An 18,650-nucleotide genomic window follows, 5' to 3' on the forward strand; every position below is an offset into this window, starting at 1 on the left:
GTGGCTGGGAGACTGTTACGAGTGAGGTTTGCTCTAGGGCTGCATATGGACTTCGCAGCCTGGTCAGATGGATGCAAAGATCAAAGCTGCATTCTTTTGAAGGCAGAGTCAACAATACCTTACAGCCCAGAGCCCCCGGGGTGATAGAGTGAGTGCTTGCTCAGCTCTGGTAAGTTGTAGATTGTAATGTTCTTTCAAATTTCCACTTGAGTGAAGCTAGGTGCCCCTTGAGGAGGTTAAAAAAAACCAAAAAAACAAAAACAAAACAAAAAAAATTTTTTTAATGAACTTTGAAAACAGACCGAGGTCCTTCTGAATTACTATGGAAAGTGAACTTGACAGTTGAGTATGCTTATCCATACATTATAACACTCTGAAGCTTTCAGAAAAGATTAATGTGGATCTGTGGAGCAACAGGTACCAAATGAGACAGTTGTCAAATAGAGTAAGTGGAGAAAGATGCAGAACAGTAGGTATGGTGTAAAACCAAAGGAATGGAGATACACACACAGACACACACACAGATATATTACCTATATGGTATGTGTTTATGCTTGTGTATACAAGAATATCCCTGGGTAACAGTGGTTGCCTCTGAGAGGGAAATGATGGGGTTAAGGCACAAGACTCACTTTCCACTATATATCCTTTAAACTGTTTGATTTTTTTTTTATTGTGTGCGTATGTTACCTATTAAAATATTTTTAAAAATCGGTTGAATAAATTTTCTGACTATCCAGTTTTTTTGACAGCATTCTTGATGGGAATGTTACAAGTGCTCTGATTCTTCAGCGTTATGAGATTGCACAGGGAGACTGGTAATCTTTTCATTAACATGAAGTTGGTTCTTTGAACTGCATCCCAAAGTGCACTCTGAAAAAAGAGCAGAGAAGCCTTTTTTTATTTATATAGTAGAAGCTCCATGAACTATATATGTCCTTTTCTAAAATTCGAGACTAAATGAACATTTAGACTTCTAGGGGCATAAATTTTTTGCCTTTATCAGGAAGCGCTTTAATTCAGCTTAAAAACCATTTTTTAGCACTGGATTGTAGAGACTTTTCTTACTAATGTTTGTCTCATTTCAGGATCAGTTTTTCCTACCTCTGCCCAGCCTCCTGGTACTTCATTGTGCCCACAGTGAGCCCATTTCCCCGGCAGCGGGTGGCATTCCTAGGACTCTTCTTCATATCCTGTCTCCTTTTGCTTATGTTAATCATGGACTTTAGACATTGGGGTGCTTCATTACCACGAGACAGGCAATATGAAAGGTGAGTCAGCTTTACATCACTTCGATTGGCTTTGGTGTTGAAGTCATAAATATTTTGATAAGCTGTTTAACACACTACCACCTTTGACTCTTTTGGGGAATACCGCACTTTTATTAGTAAAACTGCATGCCACTTATTACATAAAGAAGATCTTAAGCCCCATTTAGGCAATGTTCAGTTTTGATTCAGGAATGCTGTTGCTGCATTTTAACCATGAAAGACATCTTTCTGTTTTTTTTGTCTTGGTGGGCTGACTTACTGGGTGCATAAATGTTTAGGATTGTTATGTACTCTTGATGAATTGACCCTTTTATCATTATTAAATGACTCTGTTTATCTCTGACTATATTCTTTGCTCTGAAATCTACTAGTCTGGTATTAGTATATCAATAGCAACTTCAGCTTTCTTGTGTCAGTGTTAGCATGATAGATGTTTTTCCATTCTTTTAGTTTTAGCCTATTTGTGTCTTTATGTTTAAAGTGAGCTTCTTGTAGGCAGAGTTTAGTTGAGTCTTTCTTTCTACCCAATCTGGCAATGTCTGCCTTTTATTTGGGCCCTTCAGGCTATTTACATTTATCAATTGTTTAGATTTTAATCTGTCTTGCTATTTGTTTTCTGCTTGTCACATCTGTTCTTTGTTTGTCTTTCCTCTTTTTTTCCCTTCTTTTGAATTGAGTACATTTTTTATGATTCCATTTTAGCCCCTTTCTTGGCTTATTAGATATAACTCTGTTTTTATTTTTTCAGTGGTTGCTTTAGGGTTTAGAGTATACATCTTTAACTTATTACTTCAAGTAATATTATACCTCTTCACACACAGTGTAAGAACCTAACAACAGTGTACTTTCATTCCTCTCTTTCCCCTTGGCCTTGGTGCTATTGTTGTCATATCTTTTACTTCTACATATGTTACAAGCTCCACCATGTGTTATTATTTTTGCTTTAAGCATTCAATTATTTTTTAAAGAGGTTTTTAAAAATAAGAAAAAAAGGCTTGTATATTTACCATTTCTGGGCCTCTTCATTCCTTTGTGTAGATTTCATATTTCCATCTGGTATCATTTTCCTTTTGCCTAAAGGTCTTCCTTTAACATTTCTAGTAGTGTGAGTTTGTGGTTGGTGAATTCTTTAAACTTTTATGTGACTGGAAAAGTCTTTATTTTGTTTTCCCTTTAAAAGAAATGTTCACTGAGTAGGGAACTCTAGGTTGATCGTTTTCATCTTTCATTACTTTACAGATGATGCTTCACTGTCTTCTGGCTTGTCTTAGGAGAAGTCTGCTGTCATTTTTATCTTTGTTCTCTCTGTACATAATATGTCTTCCTCTGGCTGCTTTTAAGGTTTTCTCTTTATCACTGGTTTTAAACAATTTGATTATGATGTGCCTTGGTGTAGTTTTCTTCATGATTCTTTTTTCTTTTTTAAAGATTTTTTTAAAAATTATTTTTATTTTTATTTTTTAAAATTTATTTATTTTATTTTATTTTTGGTTGTGTTGGGTCTTCGTTGCTGCGCACAGGCTTTTCTCTGGTTGTGGCGAGTGGGGGCTACTCTTCATTGGGGTGCACAGGCTTCTCATTGCAGTGGCTTGTCTTGTTGTGGAACATGGGCTCTAGGCACGTGGGCTTCAGTAGTTGTGGCATGTGGGCTCAGTAGTTGTGGCTCACGGGCTCCAGAGTGCAGGTTCAGTAGTTGTGACACACAGACTTAGTTGCTCCATGGCATGTGGGGTCTTCCTGGACCAGGGCTCAAACCCATGTCCCCTACACTGGCAGGCAGATTCTTAACCACCACGCCACCAGGGAAGCCCTAAAGATTTTTTTGATGTGGACCATTTTTAAAGTCTTTATTGAATTTGTTACAATATCGTTTCTGTTTTATATTTTGGTTTTTTGGCCCTGAGGCATGTGGGACCTTAGCTCCCAGACGAGGGATCGAACCCACACCCCCTGCATTGGAAGGCAAAGTCTTAACCACTGGACCACCAGGGAATTCCCTTTTCATGATTCTTATGTTTGTGATTTGTTGATTCTTGGATCTATGGATTGTAATTTTTCATCAAATTTGGAAAAATTTTAACCATTATTTCTTCAAATATTTTTCTATCCTCTCCCACTTTTCCTTTGGTGTCTCCAGTGACATACTGAGCCGTGTGACGTTTTCTTACAGCCCACTGATGCTCTATTCATTTCTTTTTTTTTTCAGTCTTTTTTCTCTCTGTTTTTTCTGGATATTTTATTAATATATTGCCGTGCCTTCTGGTTCATTAGTATTTTCTTCTGTAGAGTCTACTCTCCTGTTAGTTCAGTGAGAACTGAATACCTTTTTTCACAGAAAATATATTTGAATTATTTGATATAGTTTTAATGCCTTACCAGTTGCATAGAAGTTGCTATTTTTTAAAGGTTAGTTTCTGATTAGGCTACAGAATGAAATGATGACATGTGTTCATCATCTTCAACATAATTTTCTCTTTATTGCTTCCCAGAAAGTATCAGTTAGGAGGCTTTGGGCTGCAAGCAGTCAGACCAACTTAAATAATAACAAAGTTTATTGGCTCACATAACAAGAAGTCCAGGGATAGAGGGACCACAAGTTCAACATTGGCTGTCAGGATGGGAGTCTCTGTCTCAGTTGCCCATTTTGTCAGCTTACTAAATGGTTGCATAATAGCAGCCAGGGCTACCTGCATCCTCACTCATGTCCTGCAGGAGAGAAATGGGTCTTGCATGCTTTCTTATAAGAGTGAAGACCCTTCCTGGAAACCTCTAGCAACCCTTTCCTTGAATCTTTTTGGTCAGAATTGGGACACATACCTCCTCCCCTTAATATTTCTGGGTTGTTCTGTCCCCAGAATTTCTCATTTCCTATTCACTTTGGTCATTCATTCATTCATTCATTCAACAAACATTTATTGAGCAGCTACTATGTGCTGGGTGATAGGAACTAGGGCATGGAGACTTGGTACTTTTTCTCAAGAAGTTTATATTTTCAAACTTTTCTCATCTAGCAGCACTATTCCTTTGTATTTTTCTTTCTTCCTTTTCGAAGAGGGAACACTTATTTAGATAGATGACTAGAGTTGTCAACAGTTGGTGTTAAGAAGCCTGTAGCTTTGGAAAACTGAGCCCATAATTTGAGTTTTTTAAATGCTTATTGAGATTTTCTTGACATACCTGAGCACAGTTTCTCACTGGAACATAGCATGGTCTAATTATGGAATTCTATGTAGGATAATATGGCTAGAGTAAAGACTGCTAGGCAGTGAGCGGTGATCTATATAGCTGGAGAGGTAGATCAGGCTGGGCCTATTAAGCCATTTTAGGGGGTTTAGACTTTATCTTAAGGGCAGAGAGAAGACTTTGAAAGGCTTTGAAGAGTGATATGATCAGAAATGCTTTTTACAGAAAGGTCATTTTGATGGCATGGTGGAGAATGAATTGGAATCCTCCAGCAGAGAGATGATGGCGGCCTAGACTTGGGTGGCAGCAATGATGATGAAGAGAAGTAAATGCATCTGAGGGATACTGGGAGGTAGAGTGATCTGATAGTTCTTATCTACCACTAAACTCAGGTGGCCAGATTCAATAAATACTTATGCTGAATTAAGTGAAACAAGTTAGCCACAGAGCTAAGGAACACACAGACTGTGCCTGTGTAATGAGCTTAACAAAATCCTCACACCCTGTAATGCTCTGGCTGAGCAGCCAGCAGCCATATAGCCTAGAGCTCCTTGTTCTTTAATGAAATGTTATGTGCATATGGCCACAAATTACCAGGTGTCCTTAAACTTCACTCATGGCTGCCTACATGAGTCATTTAGGAAGCAAACATCTGTTGAGAGCTTGCTGTGTGTGTGACTGTGCTAGGCGCTAGGGTACGAAGATGAATAAAACGTGGCCCCTGAACTCATGCAGTTAATAATCTAGTTAGAGAGGCAGATGTGAAGGAATAATTGTTTCCTGATGAGATAATAGTTTAAGTATAACTATGTAGAATCAGGAATAAAGAATTAGGAACTGTACATAGTCAAGAATGAGGAATAAAGTTAAGAATCAGAACTTAATAAGAAGAGGCTCATGAGTAACCAATTTTGATATCACTGAGTTCATGTACTAAGAGCTTATGTACTATACTGATAAGAAAGGCTCTCACATAGAGGCTGTTTACTTTTGTTTTACATACTGTTTTTTTTTTGTTTTTTTCAACTTTTTATTTTATATTGGAGTGTAGTTTGTTAACAATGTTGTGTTAGTTTCAGGTGTACAGCAAAGCGATTCAGTTATTCATATACATATATCTATTCTTTTTCAAATTCTTGCCCCATTTAGGTTGTTACATAATATTGAGCAGAGTTTCTTGTGCTGTATAGTAGGTCCTTGTTGGTTATCCATTTTATTTTATTTATTTATTTTATTTATTTATTTTTGGCTGCGTTGGGTCTTTGTTGCTGCACGTGGACTTTCTCTAGTTGCGGGGATCGGGGGCTACTCTTTGTTGTGGTGCGCAGGCTTCTCATTGCGGTGGCTTCTCTTGTTGTAGAGCACGGGCTGTAGGGTGCACAGGCTTCAGTAGTTGTGGCACACGGGCTCAGTAGTTGTGGCTCACAGGCTCTAGAGCGCAGGCTCAGTAGTTGTGGTGCATGGGCTTAGTCGCTCCGCGGCATGTGGGATCCTTCCCCACCAGGGAAGTCCCTATCCATTTTAAATATAGTACTGTGTACTTGTGCATACTGTTGTAATTAGCTCGGTTCTCTCTTGTCTCAGGACACAGCAAATAATAGCAAGTTAGAATGGTGGTAGTGGGAAGGGTGTGATGGTCATTAGATGCGGGCACACTGATGACAGTAATTAATAACGTACTGACATCTTGACAGTGAGGCAGGAGAGAGGAAATTTATTAAAAGTAGACTCAGGGGCTTCCCTGGTGGCGCAGTGGTTAAGAATCTGCCTGCCAATGCAGGGGACCTGGGTTCGAGCCCTGGTCTGGGAAGATCCCACATGCCGCAGAGCAACTAAGCCCATGCACCACAACTACTGAGCCTGAGCTCTAGAGCCTGCAAGCCACAACTACTAAGCCTGAGTGCCACAACTACTGAAGCCCGCACATCTAGAGCCAGTGCTCCGCAACAAGACAAGCCACCACAGTGAGAAGCCTGTGCACCTCAACGAAGAGTAGGCCCTGCTCGCCGCAACTAGAGAAAGCCCCTGCTCAGCAGCGAAGACCCAACACAGCCAAAAAAAAGAAAAAAGTAGACTCAGTAACTCAGAATTTCTACAGACCATTTCTATAGTGCTAAGCAGTTCTACACATTTTGTTAAAACTATTTTATTATACAGTCTAATTATTTGTGTTAACGATGACCTTAAGTCAGTGGTTTTCACTTTATGTATCCGAATTACTTGGGGACCTTTAAAAAATGCAAATAACTGGACTTTTTCTCAAGGTGTTTCTAATATGCAGCCTAAGTTGGGAACCATTGCTCTACAGTTTAGTTATATTTATCTGGGAACGAAGTATTGTAGTATAGGGGAAAGAGATTGATTTTAGAGCTAATCAGCCCATCATTCTCTAGCTGGGTTATCTCAGACAGGTGCTCTATTCTGGGATCTCATTTCTTTAAGTATAAAGTGGAGGTAAAATGCCTGCCTTGTCTTGTCATTTGGATTAAAAAAGAAAAACACCTAGCACTGCCTGGTACATCACAGATATTAGTCTTATTAGTATTATTTGGAATAATCTTGATTTTTCTGTTCTCTAATTCTGTTTTGTGCCCTGCAAATATGCAGTGAAGATAAGGGGAAGCATTATCTCCATTTAAATTTTTTCCTTCCAGTATTTCTTTTCTGTGGCAGCTGTTACTACTTAGGCACTGGTAAGCACTAGCTGATGATAAAATGATTAAACAAATAATTAGGAATTGATGAAAACACCTAGCACTCAAGTTCAACAGCTTATTAAAAATTAGGACAAGTGCTTGTGGTTGTGATTTTTATATTACATACATTGAATATAGTCATATTTTTTCCAACTTAAATTGTTCATAATTCACATGATGAAATTATATCAATATTTTATATAGAAAAAAATGTTTTAATTTGAATTTTTTCAGCCATTGGTAGAACCTAGCATATCACTTCTTTTTTTTAATTTTTAAATTTTATTTTATTTATTTTTTTATACAGCAGGTTCTTATTAGTTATCTATTTTATACATATTAGTATATATATAGCATATCACTTCTGAGGTGATATGGCCCAGGATTTTAGAAGCCTGCATGGGGGTTTTCCCTCAGTAGTTTCAAAACTGAAGAGCTGTTGTTTTACAAACATATGCCCACATGGCTTCTGGAAGGAGAAAGCAGAAGGTTTGCATCAGAACTAGAATTTAGGAAAAGGTAAATTTACAGATTGATGGATGTCAGTAAGGATAGAATCCAGAATTTTTTTTAAAATTTATATTTCTAAAACAAACTTTATTTTTTAGAGCAGTTTTAGGTTCACAGCTAAATTGAGCAGAAGGACAGAGAGGTTTCCCATATACCTCTTGCCTCCCCCCCCCCACGCACAGCAAAGCTGTTTTTAAGAATAATTTTTGTTAGATGTGTTTTAATCAACTATTTATCTAGCATGTGGCATATAAGATGGGCTCCAACAACTTCATCATACTTAATTCATATTTTACACCCATTTATTCATTCATCTATTCACTTACTCAACAAACACTGTCTACACTGTGGTATCCAATAGGGTAGCCACTACCCACAGAGGCTATTTAAATATAAATTAATTTAAATTAAATAAAATAAAAATTCAGTTCCTTATTTGTACTAGTCACATTTCGAGTGTTCACTGGCCACATGTGGCTAGTAGCTATCCTATCAGACAGTGCAGAAAGGGAATATTTCCATCATATCAGAAAGTTCTGCTGGAAAGTGCTAGTCCTGGATACTGGGTAAATTGTTAAAATTTATTAATAATTTTTACTATAAGGGGTGCTTTTAGCATGTATTCATACATGTTGTGCAAGACAAACAGTGAACCGTTCTTACTTAAATGTTCTGTATATTCAGTACATTTCTTTTTCACCTTAATGTTTAATATTGTTCACTTTTTGGTAACCCCACTACTGTCTTTATTAGTGGGGAAATATTTGTCTGGTTGACTTATTGTCCTGAAGAATGTAGCTATTGAAAGGTGGTGCCTCATGTTCCTTTGCCATCTGGGAATAACTGAATGAGCGCTACTGTGTCAGCAATCAGCTCAATACTGACCTTCCTTAGGAGTTTTAATTCTGTTTAAAGCAAGTGAAAAAGATCCATTACTTATGGTTAGAATAAAAATGATAAACAGATATACAGGTGAAGTTAAGGGTTCTTATGTACAGTGGAAAAATTCAGAGATTTTGCTGGTGAAATTGAAGGCATTTATTTGCATTTATTTATTTATTCATTTACTTGTCCTTAATGGTGTTTATAATGTTTATAAGCAGAGCTTTAAATTATAAATGTTCCTGACTGATCTGATTAATCTTGTTAGGAGATAAGTAGTAACCTTACAAGATGCTTTTCTGGGTATGTATTGCTATCATCAGTCATGCACAGCTACTTTGGCTATCATGTCATTATATTTGGTTTTGAGCCTTGAACAGAGTTGGGATATGATGACATTCATCAAAGAGGTGGTAGCTCCATGCTGATGGGGGACCACTTTAATGGACTTTTGGCACATTACTGAGTTCTTTTTGAACTCTAGAAGTGGTAATTAGTGTTGATTTTGTAAGCTAGGTAATGGTTTGGTTAGTTATAGCTCTAATGCTGTTAATGTCTTGAGGATAATCGCAACGAAAAGCAATCTCTTCCATTTCTACCTTGGGTGATGTATATGTGGGTATCTTTCTTTTCATTGACTCAGCAGTGACCAGAGGGAAATCATGTTTCTCAAATAGAGAGGATATATGTGTGTGAGGCGGGTGTAAGTGCATGTGATGGTGAATCAGATCTCTCCTGGGACGGTGGATGTGAGGGATCCAAAGCTTTTGGAACTTTTCTATTGGGCTTTAGGTCTTCTTTAGGCAGAAGGATCCAGCAATGCAAGTAATTAACCATGATGGCTAAGGCTGGGACTGCAAATCAGGAATGAAAATATCCGAGAAAGGACCAGTGATCCATCCGCGTTAGGAGCCTAGACAGAGGAAGACCTTCAGGTGGTTGAAAAGTGTAAGAAGCCTGATTAGGTCATAAGAGGTCAGAATTCCAGAACTTTCTGCAGCCTGAAGCAACTGATCAAGGATTCAAGTGGGAAATGTAACATAAATGTCATCTGGTCCTATCTTTCTCCCTTGTATTCTAGTGTCAGCTGACTTTTTTCTGCCAATGCACACATGGCGACTTCTGAGAGAAGAGAAAGCAAAGTTGAGTTGTACCCAAATGAGAGCTGTAAAGTTGCTTATCTTGACAGGAACCAAAGAGAATGATAGGATGCTTTGGAAAGCCATTGAAATTTTCTAAGGAGAACAACTGATTTTGAATATAGCTATACAAAGACACAGATGAATTATTAACAAACTAGCAGCTTCATATTGTGAGCTCTAGGCCCAAGCCAATCAGGATTGATTGATACGTATCAGAGAAATGTGAGGAACATTGTGTCTGTATTGAGGTATGCAGATAAGGTCATTGCTCTTGAGAAGCTGAGAGTCTAAATGGAGAGGTGGAGCAAACAAATATGAAAGAACTCTTAGGGCTCATACTGAAATGTAAGCAAACTGCTTAAAGAGAATGACACTCCACATGTTAGAACAGAAGGAGGAGGCCTTTTTTAGATCATTACAAGAATCAGCTTGTTGAGGGGAGGCTTCTTGAGAACTGGGAAGCCATATCAAAGAAGGGAAAGGGGGAGGAATAGGTAGAGAAGCCAAACGGATGTTAGAAAAAAGGTCACGTTAGAGTAGTGGTTCTCAAAGTGCTTACTGACGCTTGGGAGTCTCTGAGACCCTTTCAGGGAGTGTGTGAGGCCAAAGCTATTTTGATGATAATACTGAGATGTTGTTTGCCCTTTTAAAAAATTGTGTTTAAAAATGCATAACACAATTTACCCATCTTAACCATTTTTAAGTGTATAGTTCAGTACCGTTAAGTATATTCACATGGCTATGAAGCCAATCTCCAGAGCTTTTTCATCTTGCAAATCTGAAACTCTATACCCATTAGACAACAACCCCTAATTTTTCCCTATCCCCAGCCCCTGGTAACCACTATTCCATTTTCTGTTTCTATGAATTTGCTTACTTTACAAACTTCATATAAGTGGAATTATCTAGTATTTGTCTTTTGTGACTGGCTTATTTCACTTAGCATAATGTCCTCAAGGTTCACCCATGTTGTAGCGTATGGCAGGATTTCCTTCTTTTTTTTTTAAGGCTGAATCATATTCCATTGTATGTATATACCACATTTTGTTTATCCATTCATCTGTCATGGACATCCGAGTTCCTTCTACCTTTTGGCTATGGTGATACTATTTGCCTTTTTCACTGAGTTGACATTTACACTGATGATGCAAAAGCGATGGTGGGTAAAACTGCTGGTGCCTTAGCACAAATCAAGATAGAGCACCAAATTATACTAGTAGTTATGGCAGTCTTCATTGTCACACAATTGCAGTGGGAAGAAAAGTCTAATTCCACTTAAGAATATCTTTTTAATATTCTGTGTGACAAAATGGGAAATAGGAATTAAGCACTTTTGTTGCATACTCAGGTTGTCTCAAGGAAAAGCACTTAGGCAGTTGTTTGAGTTGTGAGCTGAACACAGTCATGGAATACTATTTTTCACTTGAAAGAATAACTGTCAGAAAAACTGTAGATTTCAGATGTGGGTATTTCATAGACATTTTCTTGAAAATGAATGAAGTAAAAACCTGTCACTTTAAGGAAAATAACTGTCAGTATTTATTGCCAGTGATAAAATTTGAGCTTTTAAGTGAAAATTAGAAGTTTGGGAAGTTTGTATCTGCCACTGTGAGTTTGACAGCTTCCCAATACTTAAAAGACTTTTTTGATAAAATTGGTAGTGATATTCATGAATGTGTGTGGTTTTTTGGTAGAATGAAATGTGTCAACATTAAGAAGATTTGCATAGCTCAGCGAACCAGTATTTTCCAGTATACGATGTGACAACATTACGCATGGGTAAAAGCAATTTAAAGTGAAAGACCAGTGCATTTTAATGTAACAGTATGAAAAGTTCTTAGAGTTTAGATTCCACATTGCAACCAACCTTTAAGAAACTCCACTTGTCGAGTTTCAGTGTAGTACCAATGATCTAAAAAGTACTCTTCCCTTTTCCAACAACATACCTGGGTGAAGCTTGATTTTCTTCATATACTTCAATCAAAACAACTTATCGTAACAGATTGAATACAGAAGCAAATATGAGAATCTAGTTATCTTCTATTAATCCAGACACAAAAGAGATTTGCAGAACTCTAAAACAATGCCACTCCTCTAACTTTTTTGTTTTAGAAAATAGTTGTTTTTCATAAAATATGTTAATAGGTAATGAGTTTGCTATTGTGTCTAAATAAATAAATAAGTATTTTTAAATGTTCTGTTTTATTTTCTAACATGGTAAATATAGATAGATGTACCACAAAAGCTCTTTGGGGTCCAGTAATTTTTTTAAGGCTATAAAGGGGTCCTGAGCCCCAAAATTTTGAGAACCAATGTACTGGAAAAAGTTATTCATTAAGCAGGAGGGGACAGGATCCAGAATCTTGTCAAAGAGAAGTAGAAGGGGTGGTTTTCAGAGAAGGAAAGCAGATAAAGATCTGTGAAGTAGAAAGGTTGCTGATGAGAAATGAAAAGTCACTTCGGGCTGGAGATGGATTATCTTGCCTATTTCTTTTCTATCTGTGGCACACAGATGTCTGCCCAGCTTTCCTGTGATAGAAGTGAGCTGTTACGAGTTGACTGGTGGATTGTGAGCCCATTTCAGCCCAATCATTTGATTAGAATGGGAAAGTCTGTGGTGGAATGGAATCTTTAGGACTGTAACCTTTCTAGTGTGTAACAGACTTTTACCATCTGCTTCACTTCCTGCAACTCACTCTCATATCAGATCCAGAAAAAAGTTCTACCTGACCCTATCCTAAGCAATAATTTACAGCATTGTATTGAAGCTCAAATATATGTTCTCCTCTTTTTAAAATAATGCATTGTGTGTTATAGAATAGGAAAGGTACTCAGCTTTACTTTATTGATTTCAGAACTGTTTCTACACAGTCTTCTTTTCATCAAGTTTGCTTTTCTGTCCAAAGTAAGGAACTCTGTAGTCTGTGCAGCAATGTGAAATCACCAGTAAACACAGGCTAGATTGCTCTGAGAGGTATGACACATGGCTTACTTTTCTGGATTTACTGTGAAGGGAATGTTACCTGCAATGCAAGACCCCTCACTTGCATGGGCCCCTTTTGTATTTGTAATGTTGAATATTTTGTGTAAAAGAACCTTCCTCTCCCATTATATTAGTTTCAGGCTTCACAAAAGCTAGTTCTAAAGGGTTCTATGTAAGGGTCTTGGGGATCTGGGCGTTACCTCTAAAGACAATGTTGCATGATAGGGCAGAAGGGAGTTTAGGTGTATTACTTGAAAAAATTCACAACATTACTTTCAGAATATTCGTTCAATTATTAGCTCAACCTATGGTAATATTTATTCAAATTTAAAAGAATCTAGAAGGCAAAATTTTAGTCTGCCTACCATGCATTATATATTAGCATCAAGAAAGAGCTCTCCGGGCTTCCCTGGTGGCGCAGTGGTTGGGAGTCCGCCTGCCGATGCAGGAGACAGGGGTTCGTGCCCCGGTCCGGGAAGATCCCACATGACACGGAGCGGCTGGGCCCATGAGCCATGGCCGCTGAGCCTGCGCGTCCGGAGTCTGTGCTCCGCAACGGGAGAGGCCACAACAGTGAGAGGCCCGCGTACCGCAAAAAAAAAAAAAAAAGAAAAGAAAAAGAAAGAAAGAGCTCTCCTTTTTTGAGTAATAAGCTAAAAGCCATTCTTATTCTCACCAGGCTCCTCTTCAGGTGAAGCCTTTGAAGAGGAGTCATCAGTGACGTTTGTACTTTTCAGACCCATACGCTCTGAGGAAACTTTAGTATTTATTAAAGCCTCATCACTCAGAAGAAGGGTTTTATCAGCTTTTAGCCTTCTTTTCTTTCTGGGTATTTCAGCCCTTTTCTCCAGAGAGTCTTCTGCTATTTGTTCTCCCAATAGCTATGTAACAAGCACAGCACTGTGCTAACTGCTCAACATACATTTTTGCCTCTCTGAGAGTAGAGACTCCTAACTACCCTCATTTCACAGATGAGGGAACAGCTTGAGAGAAGTAATTTCCTGAAGGTCACAAAACATAGAAAGTGCTAGAGCTGAGACTCAAACCTTGGGATTTTGGTGGTAACATCTTTACTTGTTCCATCTTCCTGCTGTCAGCCAGATATCATTCCGCCATATTCTTCATGTTTATATACAGAAAGGATAGATAGAGAAGAAATTATTAGAATTGCTTTAGTTATCTAGTGTGCATAGCAAACCACCCTCAAATTTAGTGGCTCAGTATTTACTCAGGCCTAGAAGCCCTTTAATGCTTAGTAAAAGATTTGCTACCCTGGCCAGTTTCAGAACTAACCCCAAACTTAGGGGAGTCTTTTGGTTACCTAATTTCAGTATAAACCAGCTGTTGCCTCATATACATCAGTAAATATGATCAATATTGTTTCATTCCTTTGTTAGGATGTGTAGTCCCATGTGCCTGGCACATGTAGGCACTTAATGAAGACTCACGAACAGATGAATTAAGTGGTGGTGCTATTTGCTTAACACTAGTTTCTCTTTTTGCCCGGCTTAGGTATTTGGCTCGAGTAGGAGATCTTGAAGCTACTGACACTGAAGACCCAAATCTAAATTATGGACTTGTTGTGGACTGTGGCAGCAGTGGCTCTCGGATTTTTGTTTATTTCTGGCCAAGACATAATGGGAATCCTCATGACTTGTTGGACATCAAACAGATGAGAGACCGTAACAGCCAACCAGTGGTTAAAAAAATCAAGCCAGGTACTAAATGGAATATATTTCATTGTCAGTCTCTTTTATCTGCTACAGAAATGAGAGGACAGAAGAGAAGAGGGGGAAAGAAAGCTACCCTTTTCTTCTGGAGGTTCTGGATAATGGGAGGGATTCATTGCTACCCTTCTCTTATGAAATAAATGTTTAGGATCTTAAACAGAACCTTATGGGGTATCAGTCTTCTGAGTCTATGTGATCTGCTCTTTAAAGAAAGTATTTTATCTTACTTAAGGAATCTCTGCAATGGCAGACACTCCAGAACATGCCAGCGATTACCTTCGTCCTCTGCTGAGCTTTGCTGCTGCTCATGTGCCTGTGAGGAAGCACAAGGAGACCCCCCTTTACATCCTATGCACAGCAGGCATGAGGCTTCTCTCCGAGAGGTGAGATGCAGGAGAGTGGGTGGCCCAAGAGTTGAAAGTGCAGTTTTATACATTATTCTCTGTGGTTCCCTGGTCTGAAGGCAGGATGTGGGTACAGCACACAGAGTTGACAGGTGGCACTAAAAGACTTCTTGCTCAAAATAGAGCAGAGCCACTCCTACACCCCGTTATTTCGCAATCAGTTGATCACACCTCCATGTCGTTTGCTTCTTTGGGATCAATATCTATTTGAGATGGTTGTAATGATTCTTAGTTTTGATTGAGGGTTGGGAGCAGTGGTGATGTAATAAATTTGGATCATGAGGCACCTAGAAGGGGAGCATAATTTCAGAAGGGTAGTAGGAGGGTCACCTGAGGGACTGGGTACCTGGGGTCTAGTAGGAGGGCTCTGGGAGGAATGGGGTTTTCTCTATAACTTTGCCTGGCTCCCTGATGATAGTTGGTGCTACTTGCAAAGCTTAGCCTCCATTGCTTTAGACCACTTTTTTCAACCCCTGCTGGTTAAGTCTTTTCCACTTGACCTTGGCAGTTTAGCCTGGCTTTTTGCCACCTGATCCTTCTTCCTTCACTGAAAGAGGAGGAAGACGAAGAGGCAGCAGCTATGCTTAGGTCAGACCCCTCCTTGTTTGTGATTGCTCCCTTTTGACACCTCCCTGACCCCTCCATACTTATGGTCTTGAGGTAGGAATGAGCTCCCTTAACTTGAGCACCCATCCTTCTGCAATGTTCACAGTCTCATAGTCATAGGGTATTTTTTATTAGCTTAAATGTTTTTCCTTGATAAATAGCAGTTCCCTTTTCCACAAAGTTTCATTTCATGTACTTGGCCAACAGCAATGAAAACCTCTGCCATGTGTGTAGGGCTCCATTCTGCTTGTGCCAGACATGTATGTCAACACTTCTTCCAGTTGACTACTTTCCTTCTGCTCAGACACAGAGTTACTGGTTTACTGTTGAGAAGCAGATTATTTTATGTAGCCATTTGTCAATCTGAAAGGCCTTCTAGCTCCTTGTTTTCCCATACATCTTGATCTTTAAATTTTTTTTTTGGTTTGTTTTTACTTATTTTTAAAACTAAAGTTTAAAATGCTATTGCTAGAACCTTACATCATTAAAGGAAATCTTAAAATCAAAACAAAGAAGTTATAATTCTACTGCCCTATCAAAACTGTTTCATTTTGTCCTATTCCTTTCTCTCTGTATATCTATGTGTAACTTCTACAAAATTGTAATCATACTACTCGTGAAATTTAGAATTTTTGTTTTTGACATAAGTAATACATCATTCAAACTTTTAGAAACCATGTGAAGAGTATGGATGACATAAGTGGTGCCACATCACAGGGCTGTGAGTGGACTAAGGTCTCACAAACAAGGAAGGAGAGTGGAGGGCCAGAGAAAAAGCTGACTCGGAGGTCAAAAAGGCAGAGCCAACCAGCAGGGTGATGAAATGGCCACATTTTGTGTGTCTGGAGCAAAGGAGAGGATTGCCTCATCTCCTGGCACTGCCCAGCCTTTCCTCTGTTTGTCAAAGAAGTTTCTATTTAAACAAAATCAACTATGTAGCTCCACCCCATTTGTCTAAGATGTTCCCTGTCATCGTGGAAGCTCTGAATATTAGTATTTATTTTATCTTAAGAATTTTTAAAGAACTTGCCTTTAACTTTTTTTTTTTTTTTTTGCGGTACGCGGGCCTCTTACTGCTGTGGCCTCTCCCATTGCGGAGTACAGGCTCCGGACGCGCAGGCTCAGCGGCCATGGCTCACGGGCCCAGCCGCTCCGCAGCATGTGGGATCTTCCCGGACCGGGGCACAAACCCGTGTCCCCTGTATCGGCAGGCGGACTCTCAACCACTGCGCCACCAGGGAAGCCCTAACTTGTTTTTTGATCAGCTCTTTTAATAATGCCTAGATCTACCCTGGGCTTATGAAATCATTGCTACCTCTAAGGTAGCTATAGTTGTTGACGTAAGTGTAACAATCACTGCAAGAACCTGTTTTGTATAATTAATGCTTTGTTAATTTATTAGCATTTGTGAGCAATATTCAAAATGGGTTTGAATCCCCTGGACTGTATTTTGGATTTATTAGCACTAGGTTTTATTTTTTTGCCGAAGGCCTAGACTAACAGAATTTGTTCCACTGCCTTTTTAGTTTGTGATGGAAATACCTTTAAAGAATTACGAAGTGATAATTTAAGAAAAAAAACTTTATTATGGGAAATTTCAAATGTATATAGAAGTAGAGAGAATGATGTAATGAATCCGCATTTACTTGCCACCCAGCTTCAACAATTGTCAATGTTTTGCCATAAAATGTTTTTTTTTAAAAAAGAAACAATATTGAATTTTAGAAAATGAAAGTTCTGTCCTATCCTGTGTAATACATGAAGAGTGTTTTGTTTATTAACATAAATTGGGATCATATTATATGTACTGTTTTGTAACCTGTTGGAACTCAAAATATATTGGACATCTTTTCATGTCAATACATGTAGATATAAATTGACCTCATTTCTTTTAACATCTGTGTACTATTACATTGCATGACTATCCCGTAAATTATTTAGCCAGTCACTACTGATATATGTGCATTTAGGTTATTTCCAGTTTTTCATTGTTATAAATAATGCTGTAGTATTTTTTCTCTCTGTATTCTTATCTGATGATTTCATTGCAATAAATGTCTTAAAATGTAGTTGCTGGGTCAAAGGTTAAGCACATTAAAAACTTTGATACCTAGTCCCAGATTGCCCTTTAGAAAGGTTGTACCAGTAATTTATATTCCAAACAGCAGTGTGTGTTGGTACCCATTCTTCCATGTCATCACCGAAACCAGCAAGCCCTCTTCTTTGGGTAGTTTAGAACCATATCCAATAAGGAGGGCAAAATAGCACCTCTAGTTCCCCATATGAAATTTTTATCATAAAAATTTCTTGTGTATAACAATGACGTTATATATTGGAAGATTATTACTTTAAATGTAATTTTCACTTTCAAGTGCTAATAACATTCTTCACCAAGTCATGCTGGCAACCAGGATAGCCAGCAGAATATTTTTGTAATGAGTAATTTTAAAAATCCAAGATAATTGCTCTTATTTTTAACGAGCATTGTCTCTAGATTTATATGATTACTTCTAGCTTTGTTTCTTTGCTTGTTTTTATCTGATAATACTAATAACATAAAACTTTAGAGGACAAAACAGCGCTGTAGATACTAAGCTTCAAGCGTCATCCCCAAATTATGACCTTTGGATTTTGATCCTGGTCTGGGTTTTCCAAATGATAAGATTTTTATAAAGAAAAAAAAAATCAACCTTGAAATATGGAAAAGGAGGTTTAAAAGTTCATTGTTAATGTAAAGGATCATGTAAAAATTTGTGGGCCAAACAGTGCTTCTTATGTGGTGATGTGAGACACTTTTTCTGTATTGTGTGAGATCTAAGGATGAGATTGTGTTCCTCAATTTAACAGCTTCCTTTCATAGTGGTTAGGAGTAACGTAATTACATCTGTTTTATAGATTATGAAACTGTGTTTCAGTTTCCTGTAGCTTGTCCATACTTAGCCTGTGAGAGGCATAGAACCATAGTCTCATCTTTTAATACTATTTGAATTGTAACATTGTATAAAGGATAAGTATTACTGTTACCATATTGCCTTTTAAGAAGGAGGCTATACTTTTTTTTAAAATAGATCTTTATTGGAGTATAATTGCTTCACAATACTGTGTTAGTTTCTGTTATACAACAAAGTGAATCAGCCATATGCATACATATATCCCCATATCTCCTCCCTCTTGCATCTCCCTCCCACCCTCCCTATCCCACCCCTCTCGGTCATCGCAAAGCACTGAGCTGATCTCCCTGTG

General features: G+C 38.2%; 1 protein-coding gene across 14 annotated transcripts in view; it reads left to right on the forward strand.

Moving 5' to 3' along the window:
- The window catches only part of ENTPD7 (ectonucleoside triphosphate diphosphohydrolase 7), a 75,806-nt gene that overhangs the window by 21,171 nt on the left and 35,985 nt on the right, over positions 1–18,650 (forward strand). For 12 of the 14 annotated variants that reach the window (XR_002643918.3, XR_016388144.1, XR_016388145.1 and 9 more), the window contains 3 exons: positions 1,089–1,271; positions 14,180–14,385; positions 14,630–14,780. Coding sequence is in view for 8 of the 14 variants with exons in the window: in XM_089898015.1 (XP_089754141.1) it covers positions 1,089–1,271; positions 14,180–14,385; positions 14,630–14,780 (540 nt within the window). In the remaining 6 variants the exon portion in view is untranslated. Of the gene's footprint in view, positions 1–37; positions 170–1,088; positions 1,272–14,179; positions 14,386–14,629; positions 14,781–18,650 lie in introns of all 14 variants that reach the window. The other 2 variants (XM_089898016.1, XM_089898017.1) reach the window with 2 other exon arrangements.

The sequence above is a fragment of the Delphinapterus leucas genome, chromosome 16 (genome assembly GCF_059928025.1).
Source record: "Delphinapterus leucas isolate spDelLeu-1000000601 "Yukka" chromosome 16, BTC_Dleu_Yukka2, whole genome shotgun sequence".
Taxonomy (NCBI): Eukaryota; Metazoa; Chordata; class Mammalia; order Artiodactyla; family Monodontidae; genus Delphinapterus; species Delphinapterus leucas.